Genomic DNA, 13,970 nt, shown 5'->3' with positions numbered 1-13,970 from the left:
AGTTCAAGGGTCCCCAATCCCCAGTACTGGGCCATGGCATGCCAGCAACCAGTCCACACAAACAAGCAAAGCCCCATCCGTGGGATGCAGGCAGCACACAATACCACACACTCTCCGGTCCATGGAAAAAAACCTTTCTCCACAGAACCAGTCCCTGGTGTCCAAAAGGTTGGGGGCCTCTGTTTTAGTTGGTCTACAAGGTTTGCTTGAAGCTGAGCTGTGCTCCTGAAGACTTTATGGGGAGTGTCCACGTTATAATATGCCAACACTTTTGGCTTCCAAGGTATTATTTTCACCTCTCCCAGTCTGGACCACAGGGCTTATATCTACATCAAACACAGTTTTGGTCTGGAGCTCACCAGCTTCTTGAATGCAGTTTTGAGCAACCTTGGAGTCCAACTATTGTACAACACTGTCTAAAGCCAGGGTGTCCAACCTTGGCAACCTTAAGACGGGTAGATTTCAACTCCCAGACTTCTCCGGCCAGCATGAGGCATTCTGGGAGTTGAAGTTCATAGATCTTAAAGTTGCCAAGGTTGGGTCTAAAGCCTACAGCCAGCAAATTATCCCAACAGGAAAGAGCTGTTACCTGCGTAGCTCATAAAGTTGTTGAATGGTGTATTCTGGAAGTTACGGAACCCACACATGTTACTGCTAGCAGGGGGATCGCCACAGACTTTGTGAGTTGGGGTAGGGTTGGTATCCGGGCAGAGATCCCCCGTTTCGAAAGACGGTTCTGTTTCCATGCAGGGGTCGCTGCAGGAGAAGATCTCAGAGACCCCCTTAAAGACATGGTAGAGTCCGAGGCTGTGTCCAACTTCATGGATCATGGTATGGGTGTGGCCAGCAATGCCATAGAAGGAAGGATTCAGGACGATGCCTCCTGTATGGGCAAAAAGAGAGAGGAAGGGACATTGCTGCGTGTTGGTGCCTCCAGAAACATCGTGAAAGAAAAGAACACACAGATGCAAGACTTGCATGAAGCCTACCAAGAGAATTTGCGACAAACTTCCTTTTGGTGGGTCCCACAAAATGAATTGTGTGAGGCCCAGAAAGGAAGACCAATGAAATCTCATCATTATTATTTCCTTCTTGTTTGTAGGCATGGAAGCAAGGAAGGACATACAACAATAGAGAAGCAGAGGAGGAGGAGGAAGAGGAAGAGAATCAGGGTGAGGGACTCCAATAGGCTTCAGTGGCGTCTTTGCTGGAGCCCAATAAGCAAATTTATTTGTCTGTTTGTTTGTTTGTTTCCTGCCTTTATTACTTTTATAACTAACTCAAGGCGGCAAACATATCTAATACTTCTTCCTCCTCCTAGTTTCCCCATCATAACAACCCAGTGAGGTGAGGAGAGCTGAGAGAGAAGGACTAGCCCAAAGTCACCCAGCCAGCTTTCATGACTAAGGCGGGACTAGAACTCACCAACTCCTGGTGATTGGCCCAAAGTCACCCAGTCAGCTTTCACGCCTAAGGCGGGACTAGAACTCACCGACTCCTGGTGATTGGCCCAAAGTCACCCAGCCAGCTTTCACACCTAAGGCAGAACTAGAACTCACTAACTCCTAGTGATTGGCGGCCCAAAATCACCCAGCCAGCTTTCATGACTAAGGCAGGACTAGAACTCACCAACTCCTGGTGATTGGCCCAAAGTCACCCAATCAGCTTTCACGCCTAAGGCAGAACTAGAACTCACCATCTCCTGGTGATCGGCCCAAAGTCACCCAGCCGGCTTTCACGCCTAAGGCAGAACTAGAACTCACCGACTCCTGGTGATTGGCCCAAAATCATCCACTCAGCTTTCACGCCTAAGGCAGGACTAGACCGACTCCTGGTGATTGGCCCAAAGTCACCCAGCCAGCTTTCACGCCTAAGGCGGGACTAGAACTCACTAACTCCTAGTGATTGGCGGCCCAAAATCACCCAGCCAACCTTCATGACTAAGGCAGGACTAGAACTCACCAACTCCTGGTGATTGGCCCAAAGTCACCCAGCCGGCTTTCATGCCTGATTTGGGACTAGAATTTGCCATCTCATGATTTCTTCAGCCCTAGACCCAACTGGAGCCAATTCCTGGATACAATCACCTGGGAATATCATACTTCCAAGCGATTGCACGGGAACCCAAACAGAATCCATACGGAGTGTTTTTGCAACAAATCCATCCCAAAGCACAATTCATCTGCTCTTTTGTTCAAGGCTTTGATATTTGGTGTTCTTTTGTTTATGTTTTTCTTTCTTTCTGATGTTTGGAGATATTGGGGAGGGGAAAAAAAAAACCACATCTCCCTGAACGGAGAAGATAGATATCACAGCACAGGCTGGCTCAAATTTATCAGGGCTCTGAAGCTGAGCAGGTTGTTTGATTCTTCTGTCTGCTTGAGAGTGGGGGGGGGGTGTTTGGGGGGGGAGGGAGAGGAAAGGAACCATATATTTTTCACTGCTGTCAAAGATCTAAATCAATTACCGGTTTTTCCATTTAAAAGCGAAAGAGAAAGATTGTTGGTTTTTTGGGATGGTGTTTTTTTTTTGTGCCCCGATGATAATTTATTCCAAAGTTAAGATCTGGACAACAGAACATATTTCATTTTATTTTCTTATTAAACAGATATTGGATTTAGAGAACTAGTGGGGGAAACAAATACGGAAAGGCGGGGCAGGATTTTTCTGAGCGAGAAGGGGGCAGCGAAGGTGGCTAAACAGGAAATTAATTCTGTCTATTTCCCCCCTCCTTCCTTTGGAGCTGACTTCAAACTGTTGGCACAATAATTAGAATTGCTGCTATCACAGGTAAATTCAGTGAAGCAACTCTGCATTTGAACACCAAGTAGAGTAGAGTAGAGTAGAGTAGAGTAGAGTAGAGTAGAGTAGAGTAGAGTAGAGTAGAGTAGAATAGAATAGGTTCTTCATTGGCCAAGCATGATTGGACACACAAGGAATTTGTGTCTGGTGCATAAGCTCTCAGTGTACATACAAACAACAAAGTGATAAATCATAAGACACCAATAATAGAAGGTAATAGGAAAGATGAGAAGGATAATAGCCAATACAGCCCTACTACAGGGGCAAATATCCTTAGGCATAAGACAGTGCTATGGGAATTGGGTGTTTAGCAGAATGATGGCACGGGGCAGAGGAAGAGACTGTCTTTGTGCCTAGTCGTTTTGGCACTCAGTGCCCTATAGTGGCATCCTGAGGGGAGGTGTTGAAACAGTTTGTGTCCAGGATGGGAGGGGTCTGTATATATTTTCTGAGCCTCCTTCTGACCTGCACAATATACAGGTGCTCAGTGGAAGGCCGGCTGGTTGCGATTGTTTTTTCTGCAGTCCTAACTATCCATTGAAGTCTGTATCTTTCCTGTTCGGTTGCTGGACCAAACCAGACAGATATAGAAGTACATATGACAGACTCAATAATTCCTCTGTAAAATTGTATCAGCAGCTCCTTGGGCAGTCTGAGCTTTAACTAAACCTTAAAAGGGAGGACCAGGAAGCTGACAATGTCACCAAGAACNTGTCTCTGTCTCTCCCTTTCTCTCTCTCCCTCCCTCTCTCTGTCTTTTTCTGTCTGTCTCTCTGTCTCCCTTTCTTCTCTCTCTCTCTGTCTCTCTCTCTCTCTCTGTCTCTCTCTCTCTCTCTGTCTCTCTCTCTCTCTCTCTCTCTCTCTCACACACACACACACACACACACACTATTTCAGGGCTGACATCACTTGGGTTTATAATCTATTTTTTTTCTGCCTGGAAGTCAAGAATGATGAATATTTTTGTTCTCTCTCTCTCTCTCTCTCTCTCTCTCTCTCTCTCTCTCTCTCTCTCTCTCTCTCTCTCTCTCTCTCTCTCTCTCTCTTCCTCACTCCCCCTCCCTATTTTCTGTTTATAACCCTCTATTTAATCCTTAAATAGCCTCTGGGCTATTTAAGGCTACTGTTGGAAAGGGATTTAAAAAAGAAAAAAAACAGAATTCAGAACAAAAGTTGATGACATCCCAGAGTCTCCTTCTTAATGTTCACACCAAGTCCTTAACTTGATTTCTGAGTGAACCTTTGTTACGGCTTCACACATGCTCCCGAATCACAAACTCTTGAAAGGTTTTACACACTAAACCTCCTGTATCCTCCCAAACGGAAGCAAAACTAACCAAATTTAGCCCGGTCTACAAATTTGGCTGGAACTTTCCTAAAGCTGTTTAGGCTCTGGGTGCATAAACACATCCCATGTGTCCACAAAGTCTCACTTCTCCTGTTAAGAGACCCAGGGACACCTCAACGGTCATAAAGGTGAGTCAGTTGTCAAGCATCCGAATGTGAATCACGTGACCCCGGGGAATGCTGCAAAGGTTGTAAGTGCGAACAACAGTCACAAGTGTAAAAACGGTCACCACGATGTAAAAAAGATGTTGAGACTCTAGAAAGAGTGCAGAGGAGAGCAACAAAGATGATCAGGGGACTGGAGGCTAAAACATATAAGGAACGGTTGCTGGAATTGGGCATGTCTAGTTCAATGAAGAGAAGGACGAGGGGGGACATGATAGCAGTGTTCCAGTATCTCAGGGGCTGCCCCAAAGAAGAGGGAGTCAAGCTATTCTCCAAAGGACTTTCTGAAGGCAGGACAAGAAGCAACGGATGGAAACTACCAAGGAGAGAAGCCACCTAGAACTAAGGAGAAACTTCCTGACAGTGAGAACAATTAACCAGTGGAACAACCTGCCTCCAGAAGTGGTGAATGCTCCAACACTGGAAGTTTTTAAGAAGAGACTAGACAGCCATGAGCAGGGGGTTGGACTAGAAGACCTCCAAGGTCCCTTCCAACTATTCTATTCTATTCTATTCTATTCTATTCTATTCTATTCTATTCTATTCCTTAATTCTATTCCTTAATTCTATTCTATTCTATTCTATTCTATTCTATTCTATTCTATTCTATTCTATTCTATTCCTTAATTCTATTCTATTCCTTAATTCTATTCTATTCTATTCCAACACTGGAAGTTTTTAAGAAGAGACTGCACAACCATTTGTCTGAAATGGTAGAGTGTTTCCTGCCTGAGCAGGGGGTTGGACTAGATAACCTCCAAAGTCCCTTCCAACTTTTGATGATGATGATGATGATGATGATGTCCCTTTTCCAGTGCTGTTGTCACTTCAAATGGTCACTAAATGAACTCTCGTAAATCGAGGGCTACCTGGACTGCGTTCTAACCCCTGCACCACCTCTGCCCCTTACCCAAGTGCACCAAGGCTTCTTTGTCCCAAGGAAAGGTGGCCATGCCAGCCAACTCTTCTTCAGAAGAATTGGCAAAGAAGATGTTGAGATGGGTGGAGCCGTTCAGGTTGAGTCTGTTCTTCAGTTCCTTGACATCTAAGTAGGCTCTGGAACAAGAATAAGAAAGATTGGTTAGTATGTCAACATTGTTCATCCTCATATCTGTGTCAGGTGTATTTGACATATCTCAACTTCTGGAAGACTTGTCTTGCCCCATCCAGTCTATTTTTAGAGGACGAGTCATAAGTCCAGATTTTCAAGAAAAGATTGAACATCCATCTGTTCAGGAGGGTTTAAGGTCTCCTGTCTTAGACAAGGGGTTGGATTAGAAGACCTCCATGATCCCATCCAGCCCTGGGATTGTATGTTTCTATGCGAGCTACCTATCTTTCCAGAGACCAAGGGTTCAAATCAGCCAGCTGCAAGAAGAACCACCGTTCAAATTCATCACCTGGAATCCGGGTGAAGCTGTATGCAGCCTCCTAATAAATGAGGAACATCTACAGCCCAACGCAGTGGCCCTTTTCGTCTTCCATTAAACACCCGTTTGGGCACAACATCTCCAGGGGGAAGTGAGTGTATCAAGAAAATTGCTGTTGTGACATATGATCCCAGAACATTCCTAGAGCCGGAATGGGACACTTGCCATGGCCGACTCACTGCAGCCAACTTGCCACAGGCAACTTACCACAGCCATTTCATGGTGGGACAATTTAACAATTCAGTTGAATTATAAATTGAACAGCCCTGGTGGTGCAGTGGTTAGAATGCAGCAGTGCAGGCTAACTCAATGCTCACTCCAGGAGTTCGATTCTGGGACACCAAGGAGTTGTGCGAGTTGCTTCTTACCACACTTTTATTCCGCCCAGCCTGCCTTCTGCTGAGTCAGACCTTTGTTCTGTCAAAGCCAGCCTTGGCAACTCGACAGAGTGTCAAGCGAGAATTATCCAATCTGAGCTGGGGCTGAACCCAGGACCTTCAGTATGCAAAACAGATGCTCAGCCACTTAGTTACACTGCCTCACCTTACTGTAGTCATAACAGATTGCCCTACAATCAAATTTTCTCGCTTACACAACATCGGTCTCCAACGTTTGAAGGAGTCATCTTCTTCCGTCCAATTTGGAGATACTAAAGAGTGAGACTGGGTTCAAAAGATGATGCCATTGCAACTACAATGCCTCCTCTTAAAATCCAATATCTTATAGCTTCTTGGGTTTCTGCTGATCTCCATTGCCACCCTGGCACAAAATGCTGCCAAGTCTTCAACCATTTCTCCCTGATGACCAGCCTGAAAGTTCTCATGAACGTCAGCGTAGAACTTTGCAAATTTTGGAAGGGTGGAAACCAAAGAAACCAATTCAGTTGCTTTCCATTCAAAGCTTGACATTTCCCTACTGGAGAGAAGAGAGAGATATGTCTGGAAATCCAGACGTGATCCATCAGGATGCCACCTTGCAATACTTTGATCAAACATGACATTGGAATCACCAGTGAGCAAAATTCCAGGTTGGAATTTCATTGAGAATGGATTTTGTCCAACCCTGTAGGTCTTATTTGAAATGAGATGTAAGAGAAGAAGAGGCAGAGCCTAGAAGATGGAGTCAAGAGAGGAATCAGCCTGGAATCCTTACATTCTCACAAATGATCTAAGTGCAATCCTTCTTGAATTCTGTAGCACCAATTTAGTGCTGACGATTGATTGACTAGATTCTTGAGTATAAGTCAGCTCAAGTTCCACTGAAGCTGGCTTATGCTCTATACACAAGAATCTAGTCAATGGGCCCAAGTCTTCGGGCCTGACATGAGACTCAGTGTGCAACTGTGGGGTTGTAGAGGAAGGACTGGGCCTAGGAGAAGAAAAAGGAAGGAAAGAGTGCGCTCCTGGTCCAGTATTCTCCAAAGAGAATAACCAGGTTCTGTGGGCTGTTTCACATGGAACATTCCCAAGGCAATCTGCTCCATTCTTCTGCTATGCTGGATTCCTAGAATTCTTTTCTAGAATTCCATTCCCGGGAGGAAATGAGAAGCTACAAGAGCTGGCAAGACACCAAAGGTTTCTAGTCCTCCCGCTAGTAGGGGGGGGGATTAAAGAAAAAAAAACCCAACCAAACAAAGCTAGACAAAATGATGTTTCCACAATACCGTGATTGCTCACGCATTTTTTTCTGGCTAGTTCACCAGCCTTCCTCACACACCCCACTCCCCACCTGCTGATGAAGTCAGCCAAACTGGAAATAGCTTTGGCCTTGGCCTCCCCTGCCCCTCCTTTCACTGAATCATGAAAGCTCCCTCCCTAGGCACGGAAAGGAGAGGGTTTCCCCCTTCCATGGCGGGCTTACTTCAAGAAACAGTAGCTACCTCTGGACGATGTAGCTCGGCTAAGGATGATCCTACGGCTAAGTATCCTCTTTGTGGGTTCGTGGCCAAGAACAAAAGGCTGTCTGCAAGTATTAGGGCAGGTGTCCTAGGAAGATACTCCTTGCAGCCAGCTGTTCATCTGCCTTCTTTTAGAGAGTCAAAATCCTTCCCTTCCCCACCATCCAGTCAGAGCTGAAGACGCTTCTTGGTATGAGAAGCGAAACGTCTTCAAAGAAAAACAGAGAAAGTCCAGTTGTGCCTCTTGGGGAAAAAAAGTATGGTTCTACATTTAGGCAAGAAAAACCAAATGCACAGGTATAGTATAGGGGGTACCGTGCTCAATAGTAGTAACTGTGAGAGGGATCTCGGAGTCCTAGTGGACAATCCCTTAAAGATGAGCCAGCTGCCAAAAAAGCCAACACAGTGCTGGGCTGCATTAACAGAGGGATAGAATCAAGACCACGTGAAGTGTTAATACCACTTTACAATGCCTTGGTAAGGCCACACTTGGAATACCAGTTTTGGTCACCACAATGTAAAAAAGATGTTGAGACTCTAGAAAGAATACAGAGAAGAGCAACAAAGATGATTAGGGGACTGGAGGCTAAAATATATAAGGAACGGTTGCTGGAACTGGGTATGTCTAGTTTAACAAAGAGAAGGATGAGGGAGGACATGATAGCAGTGTTCCAATATCTCAGGGGCTGCCCCAAAGAAGAGGGAGTCAAGCTATTCTCCAAAGCCCCTGAAGGCAGGACAAGAAGCAACGGGTGGAAACTGATCAAGGAGAGAAGCAACCTAGAACTAAGGAGAAACTTCCTGACAGTCAGAACAATTAACCAGTGGAACAACCTGCCTCCAGAAGCGGTGAATGCTCCAACACTGGAAGTTTTTAAGAAGAGACTGGACAGCCATTTGTCTGAAATGGTATAGGGTTTCCTGCCTGAGCAGGGGGTTGGACTCGATGACCTCCAAGGTCCCTTCCAACTTTATCATTATTGTTATTGTTATTGTAAAAGCACCTTGGGGACAATTCTCTAAGTCCTTTAAGAATAAGGCAGAAAAGCAGAAGCCTTCCCCCCCCCCCCCCCCGCAGGGAAGCGAAAGCCTCGGGAGGGGAAATTGGCTGGGACATCTTGGCATCAGTGTTCAGCTCAGACTGATTTCACGGAGGATTTTAATCATAAATAGTGTATTGTCGCCCATTTCCTTATTCTATTTGAAGGGACAGAAGGAGTTGAGTCACAGATCAGGGCAGAACGAGCTGCTAATATATCCACTGGTGGGAAAAGGGGTAGAAATTATTATTATTATTATTATTATTATTTTATCAGCCTCCAAGAATCAAGCACCACCCATTCCTGTGCGCAGCTAATGTTACTACATCTTTTGGTCTCCGTTCAAGACAGACATTTTCCTGGCATGGACCTCGCAGGTTTCCCTGATTTTCCCATCAGGCTGTTCCCTATTTTGACAAACGCCTTCTATTAATAGTCTTTCCTTGGGTGGCTATTAAAAACACGGAGGTTTTTGATCGAGAGCGAGCGAAAGTCACTCTCTCTTTTTTGAGTAAAGAACTTAGGAGAAGGCAAGCTGTTGTGATATCACCCAGCCTGGAGGTTTTTCCTGTCTCGGAAGCCGGATAAAATGACCATTGCCAAACAGGATGGGAGATGCTTTCCAAACTAGCTAAGGCTGGGGGAGGGTGGGGGGTCAACTGGGGGAAACTTCAGTCTATGGGGCTGATGGGTCGCCATTTGATTCTACCCATTGCAGTGTCCAAATTCGATCCCTCCTGTTGAAAAATGCTGGGAGCCCAGATCTGTTTGGAATACTGAATCCATAATAGTTGTTGTTGTTGTTGTTGTTGTTATTATTATTATTATTATTATTATTATTATTATTATTATTATTAGAAAGACTGTGGCAAAAGCAAGCAAGGGTAGTACCAATAGTAATAGGCGCCTTGGGTGCAATCCCAAAACAACTTGAACACCACTTGAACACCATCGGCATTGACAAATTCGCCATTAGTCAATTCCAAAAGGCAGCCTTACTAGGAACTGCTTCCATCCTGCGACGAGATCTGTAATACCATCAAACATCCACATCTGCCTATCCCAGGTCCTTGGGAAGGACTCGAGAGGTAGACAAAATGCCAAATCCAGTCTGAACATCTGGCTGTGCGATGATCCATAATAATAATAATAATAATAATAATAATAATAATAATAATAATAATAATAATAATAATAATAATAATAATAATAATAATAAAGTTGGAAGGGACCTTGGAGGTCATCGAGTCCAACCCCCTGCTCAGGCAGGAAAGCCTATCCGATTTCAGACAAATGGCTGTCCAGTTTCTTCTTAAAAACTTCCAGTGTTGGAGCATTCACCGCTTCTGGAGGCAGGTTGTTCCACTGGTTAATTGTTCTAACTATCAGGAAGTTTCTCCTTAGTTCTAGGTTGCTTCTCTCCTTGATGAGTTTCCATCCGTTGCTTCTTGTCCTGCCTTCAGGCGCTCTGGAGAATAGCTTGACTCCCTCTTCTTTGGGGCAGCCCCTGAGATACTGGAGCACTGCTATCATGTCCCCCCTCGTCCTTCTCTTCGTTAAACTAGACATACCCAATTCCAGCAACCGTTCCATCACTGGAGGTTTTTAAGAAAAAAAACTGGATGGCCACCTGTCTGAAATGGTATAGGGTTGAGCAGGGGGTTGGACTAGAAGACCTTCAAGGTCCCTTCCAGATCTATTCTGATTGATTGATTGATTGAACCAGTAGAATGGATTGCCTTCAGACCAAAACATACGAAGAACGGCTACGGGATTTGAGTTTGGCTAGTCTAAAGAAAAGAAGAAATAGGGGAGACATGATCGCAGTGTTCCCGTATCTGAGGGGCTGCCACAAAGACGAAGGGGGGTCAAGTTGTTCTCCAGATGGAAGGACAAGAACCAACGGTTGGAAACTGATCAAAGAGAGAAGCAACCTAGAATTAAGGAGAAACATCCTGACAGTGAATTAACCAGTGGAACTGCTTGCCTCCAGAAATTGTGGGCGCTCCATCACTGGAGATTTTTAAGAAGAGGCTAGACGTTCACTTGTCTGAGATGGTGTAGGTTCTCCTGCTTGAGCAGGGGGCCGGACTAGAAGACCTCCAAGGTCCCTTCCAGCTCCTATTCTATTCTTGGGACAGATATAATTTTGGTTTTGATCTCTACCTAAAGATTTTGGAGCTTCTTAAAACCCAAGCAGACTCATAGCTGGAGCAAGGAAATATTTATCCCCTGGTCTTTTCCGCAGAAAACCTAGGGATAATTAGAGTCTTTTATCTCACCATCTATCAGACCTCAAAAGGCTCACAAAACCCCTTGCCAGCTACTAATTTTTAATGGCTTCTTCTTCACAGGCTGTGCCAAAACTCTCTTGAATCGCCACCAAGATACACAGGGGTCCAAATGATAGTTACTGTTAAGACAGATGTCTTGTATTTTAAAAACGATACGCCGTTCATCAAAACCAAGTTAATGGGGCAGCAATGCTTTTAAAAACGGGCAACCGCTCCGAACTCATGTCTCTGGACACATCTCGTCCTTGATACGGTTCTCAGATGGCTATTCCAGAACGGTACAAATTCATCGGCTTTTCCATGTTCCTCCAGCTTTATCGGTTCTGCTTTAGTTTATTGCTGGCATAAAATACTCACGAAAAGAACCAAGAGTGCCTCCCTTCCCTCTGGGGTGCACTTCTGTTCCCAATCTCCGCAGAGATAATACTATTAAAACAGAACGAGGTAGGAGGAGCAGGTGAAATGAGCAACGGAATGACCCTTGGCTGAAAGCCAAACTGTTTTCAGAATGTCGGTCTATGTGGTCACCCAGAATCGAAAAAAGAGTTGGTGGCCCATGATTCATCTAAAATAAAATAAATAAAATAATAAAATAAAATAAAATAAAATAATAAAATAATAATAAAATAAAATAAAATAAAATAANAAATAAAATAATAAAATAATAAAATAAAATAAAATAATAAAATAATAAAATAAAATAAATAATAAAATAAAATAAAATAAAATAATAAAATAAAATAAAATAAAATAAAATAAAATAAAATAAAATAATAAAATAATAAAATAATAAAATAAAATAAATAAAATAAAATAAAATAAAATAAAATAATAAAATAAAATAAAATAAAATAAAATAAAATAAAATAAAATAAAATAAAATAATAAAATAAATAAAATAATAAAATAAAATAAAATAAATAAAATAAAATAAAATAATAAAATAAAATAAAATTCAGAATGTTCCAAAACTTAGCCATCACATTATTATGGAATAGCAAGTATCAGAGGTGGTGCTTAAGTATCATTAAGGTGGAACATTGGGGAAAGCAGGACAATGGTGGGGCAGTAGATAGAATGCAGCTTTGCAGGCTAAATCTGCCCACAGCCAGGAGTTCGATCCTGACTGGCTCAAGGTTGACTCACTCTTCCATCCTTCTGAGGTCGGTAAAATGAGGACCCAGATTGTTGGGGGGCAAAATGCCGACCCTGTAAACTGCTTAGAGAGGGCTGTAAAGCAGTACATAAGTCTAAACGTTATTGTGATGTCTATTGCTATCTATTTATCCATCTATCCATCCATCCGTCTGTTTGTCCGTCTACCTATTTCAATCCATCCATTTATCCACTGACCCATCCATCCATCTATCCATCTGCTCATATCTATCTATCTATGAATGAATGTTTGCAAATCAAGGACTACCTGTTGAACGGTGTGCAAATAGATCTGATACGGGATCTAGGTGATTTGAAGATGCTTACCTGTTAGGAGAATCAGGGTCAAAGCAGGTCTTGGTGACATCCGTTATATCTGGATTGCAGCAATCCCCACCGTCAAAGTTGTACTTGTCCGAGTTGCAATCCATGTCGCAAACGCCGTTCTGTTTCTTCTTGTTGAAGGAAAGCTGACGCACGTGGCGGCAGTCTCCTCCATCGTACCCGGTCAACGTGTGATTGCACTCCGGATCGCAGCTCTCGTCTCCAATCTTGCTGATTTCGCAGTTGGCCAGGATGAGGCGGTTGCGAAGGGAGGAGTTGTTGACCTCCAGCACCTCCATTTCCCACGAGATGTTGTACGGGCCGAAGGCGTCGTTCAGCTGCTGGTGCTGGAACTCGATTTGTTGCTGGCTGATGGTTGGGTTGCGATGATGGTCGTTGTAAATGTTCACCACGCGGTAGCGGACCACTTTCTGGTGGCGGAAGGTTGGGATCTGGTTGTAACTGCCGATGACCTCCACGTTGTCGCAAACGGTTTGCCCACAAAGAGGAGGCTCCAGGCTGGTATCCAACAGGTAGTCAGAGTGGGATGTGAACTCAGTCAGAGGAAGACGTGGGCTGTCTTTCATGGGAGACCAGCTGCTTTTCACATTCAGTAAAGTCTCCTGAAACACTAGCTGAGGTAGAGGAACATCTGCTTCGGGAGCCACCAGAGTCATGTCCGTCAGTATCTCCTTCTGAGAACGGACTGTTCTCCAAAGACTAAAATGTTCTACGTATCCTCGGTAATTTTGGTTTAGGGCATTGCCACCCAACATAAGGACCTTACACTTTGAGGTCAAAGGGCTGAAAATACTCCCTACCTGTTCTCTGCCGGTTGCCACCTGGGCACCGTTGACATACAACTTCATCAGACGTCCATCGTAAGTGATGGCAAGGTGAACCCATTGATTTGGAAGGTAGCTACGGTGGTCTGTGATGGTGGTGAGCTTCCAGGCCCGGTCGGTCTTCAAGGAGAAAAAATAGCGAGGATCTTGATTGCCCTGGTCACTTATGTTGTTGATTCCCAAAACCCATCCACGGTCAAGGGTGGTATAAGAACATTTGTCGTATAATCCTAAGTGTCCGCAACACAAAAGAAAAGAAAGGAAAAGAGAGTGAATATGGGTGAGCATAACATCATGATATCATGATTTAATTTGGCACAGAAGTCCTTACGCGAGCCTATCCATTATTCCAACATCTAATATCAGCATCCTGAGAACTCTCATTCATGCCCCTTGAAGTACACGCTTAATGTCAATTAATTGAACCAAATCTTCCTTAGCAAATGCTTCATTAGTGAATTCTCAGAACCTTCCTAAAAATGACAGTTCCTAGAATTCTTCCGTACAAATCCGCGCAAGAGAAGGGAGAAATATAAGCTACTTATTTGTGCCCAAAAAGTAGAAGATGTTTCATCTCACATTATCAAACACTGTATTAACAAACTACCAACAAGTTTTGAGTGTTTTCCATTCAAGAATTCTTGGGAACTGATTTAAGAAATCTCTCACAA

The 13,970-nt window shown here is 43.9% G+C and overlaps 1 protein-coding gene across 1 annotated transcript in view; it reads right to left on the bottom strand.

Moving 5' to 3' along the window:
• The window catches only part of LOC107299174 (pappalysin-1-like), a gene marked incomplete at both ends in the record, with an annotated part of 21,980 nt that extends 8,451 nt beyond the window's left edge, over positions 1–13,529 (bottom strand). The window contains 3 exons of the mRNA XM_015828540.1: positions 590–883; positions 5,225–5,370; positions 12,458–13,529. Coding sequence (XP_015684026.1) covers positions 590–883; positions 5,225–5,370; positions 12,458–13,529 — 1,512 coding nt within the window. The remainder of the gene's footprint in view (positions 1–589; positions 884–5,224; positions 5,371–12,457) is intronic.
• Positions 13,530–13,970: the final 441 nt, after the last annotated feature.

This window comes from Protobothrops mucrosquamatus, unplaced genomic scaffold (assembly GCF_001527695.2).
Source record: "Protobothrops mucrosquamatus isolate PMUCROS unplaced genomic scaffold, P.Mucros_1.0 scaffold4643, whole genome shotgun sequence".
Classification (NCBI taxonomy): Eukaryota; Metazoa; Chordata; class Lepidosauria; order Squamata; family Viperidae; genus Protobothrops; species Protobothrops mucrosquamatus.
This window is presented reverse-complemented; position numbering and strand designations above follow the sequence as displayed.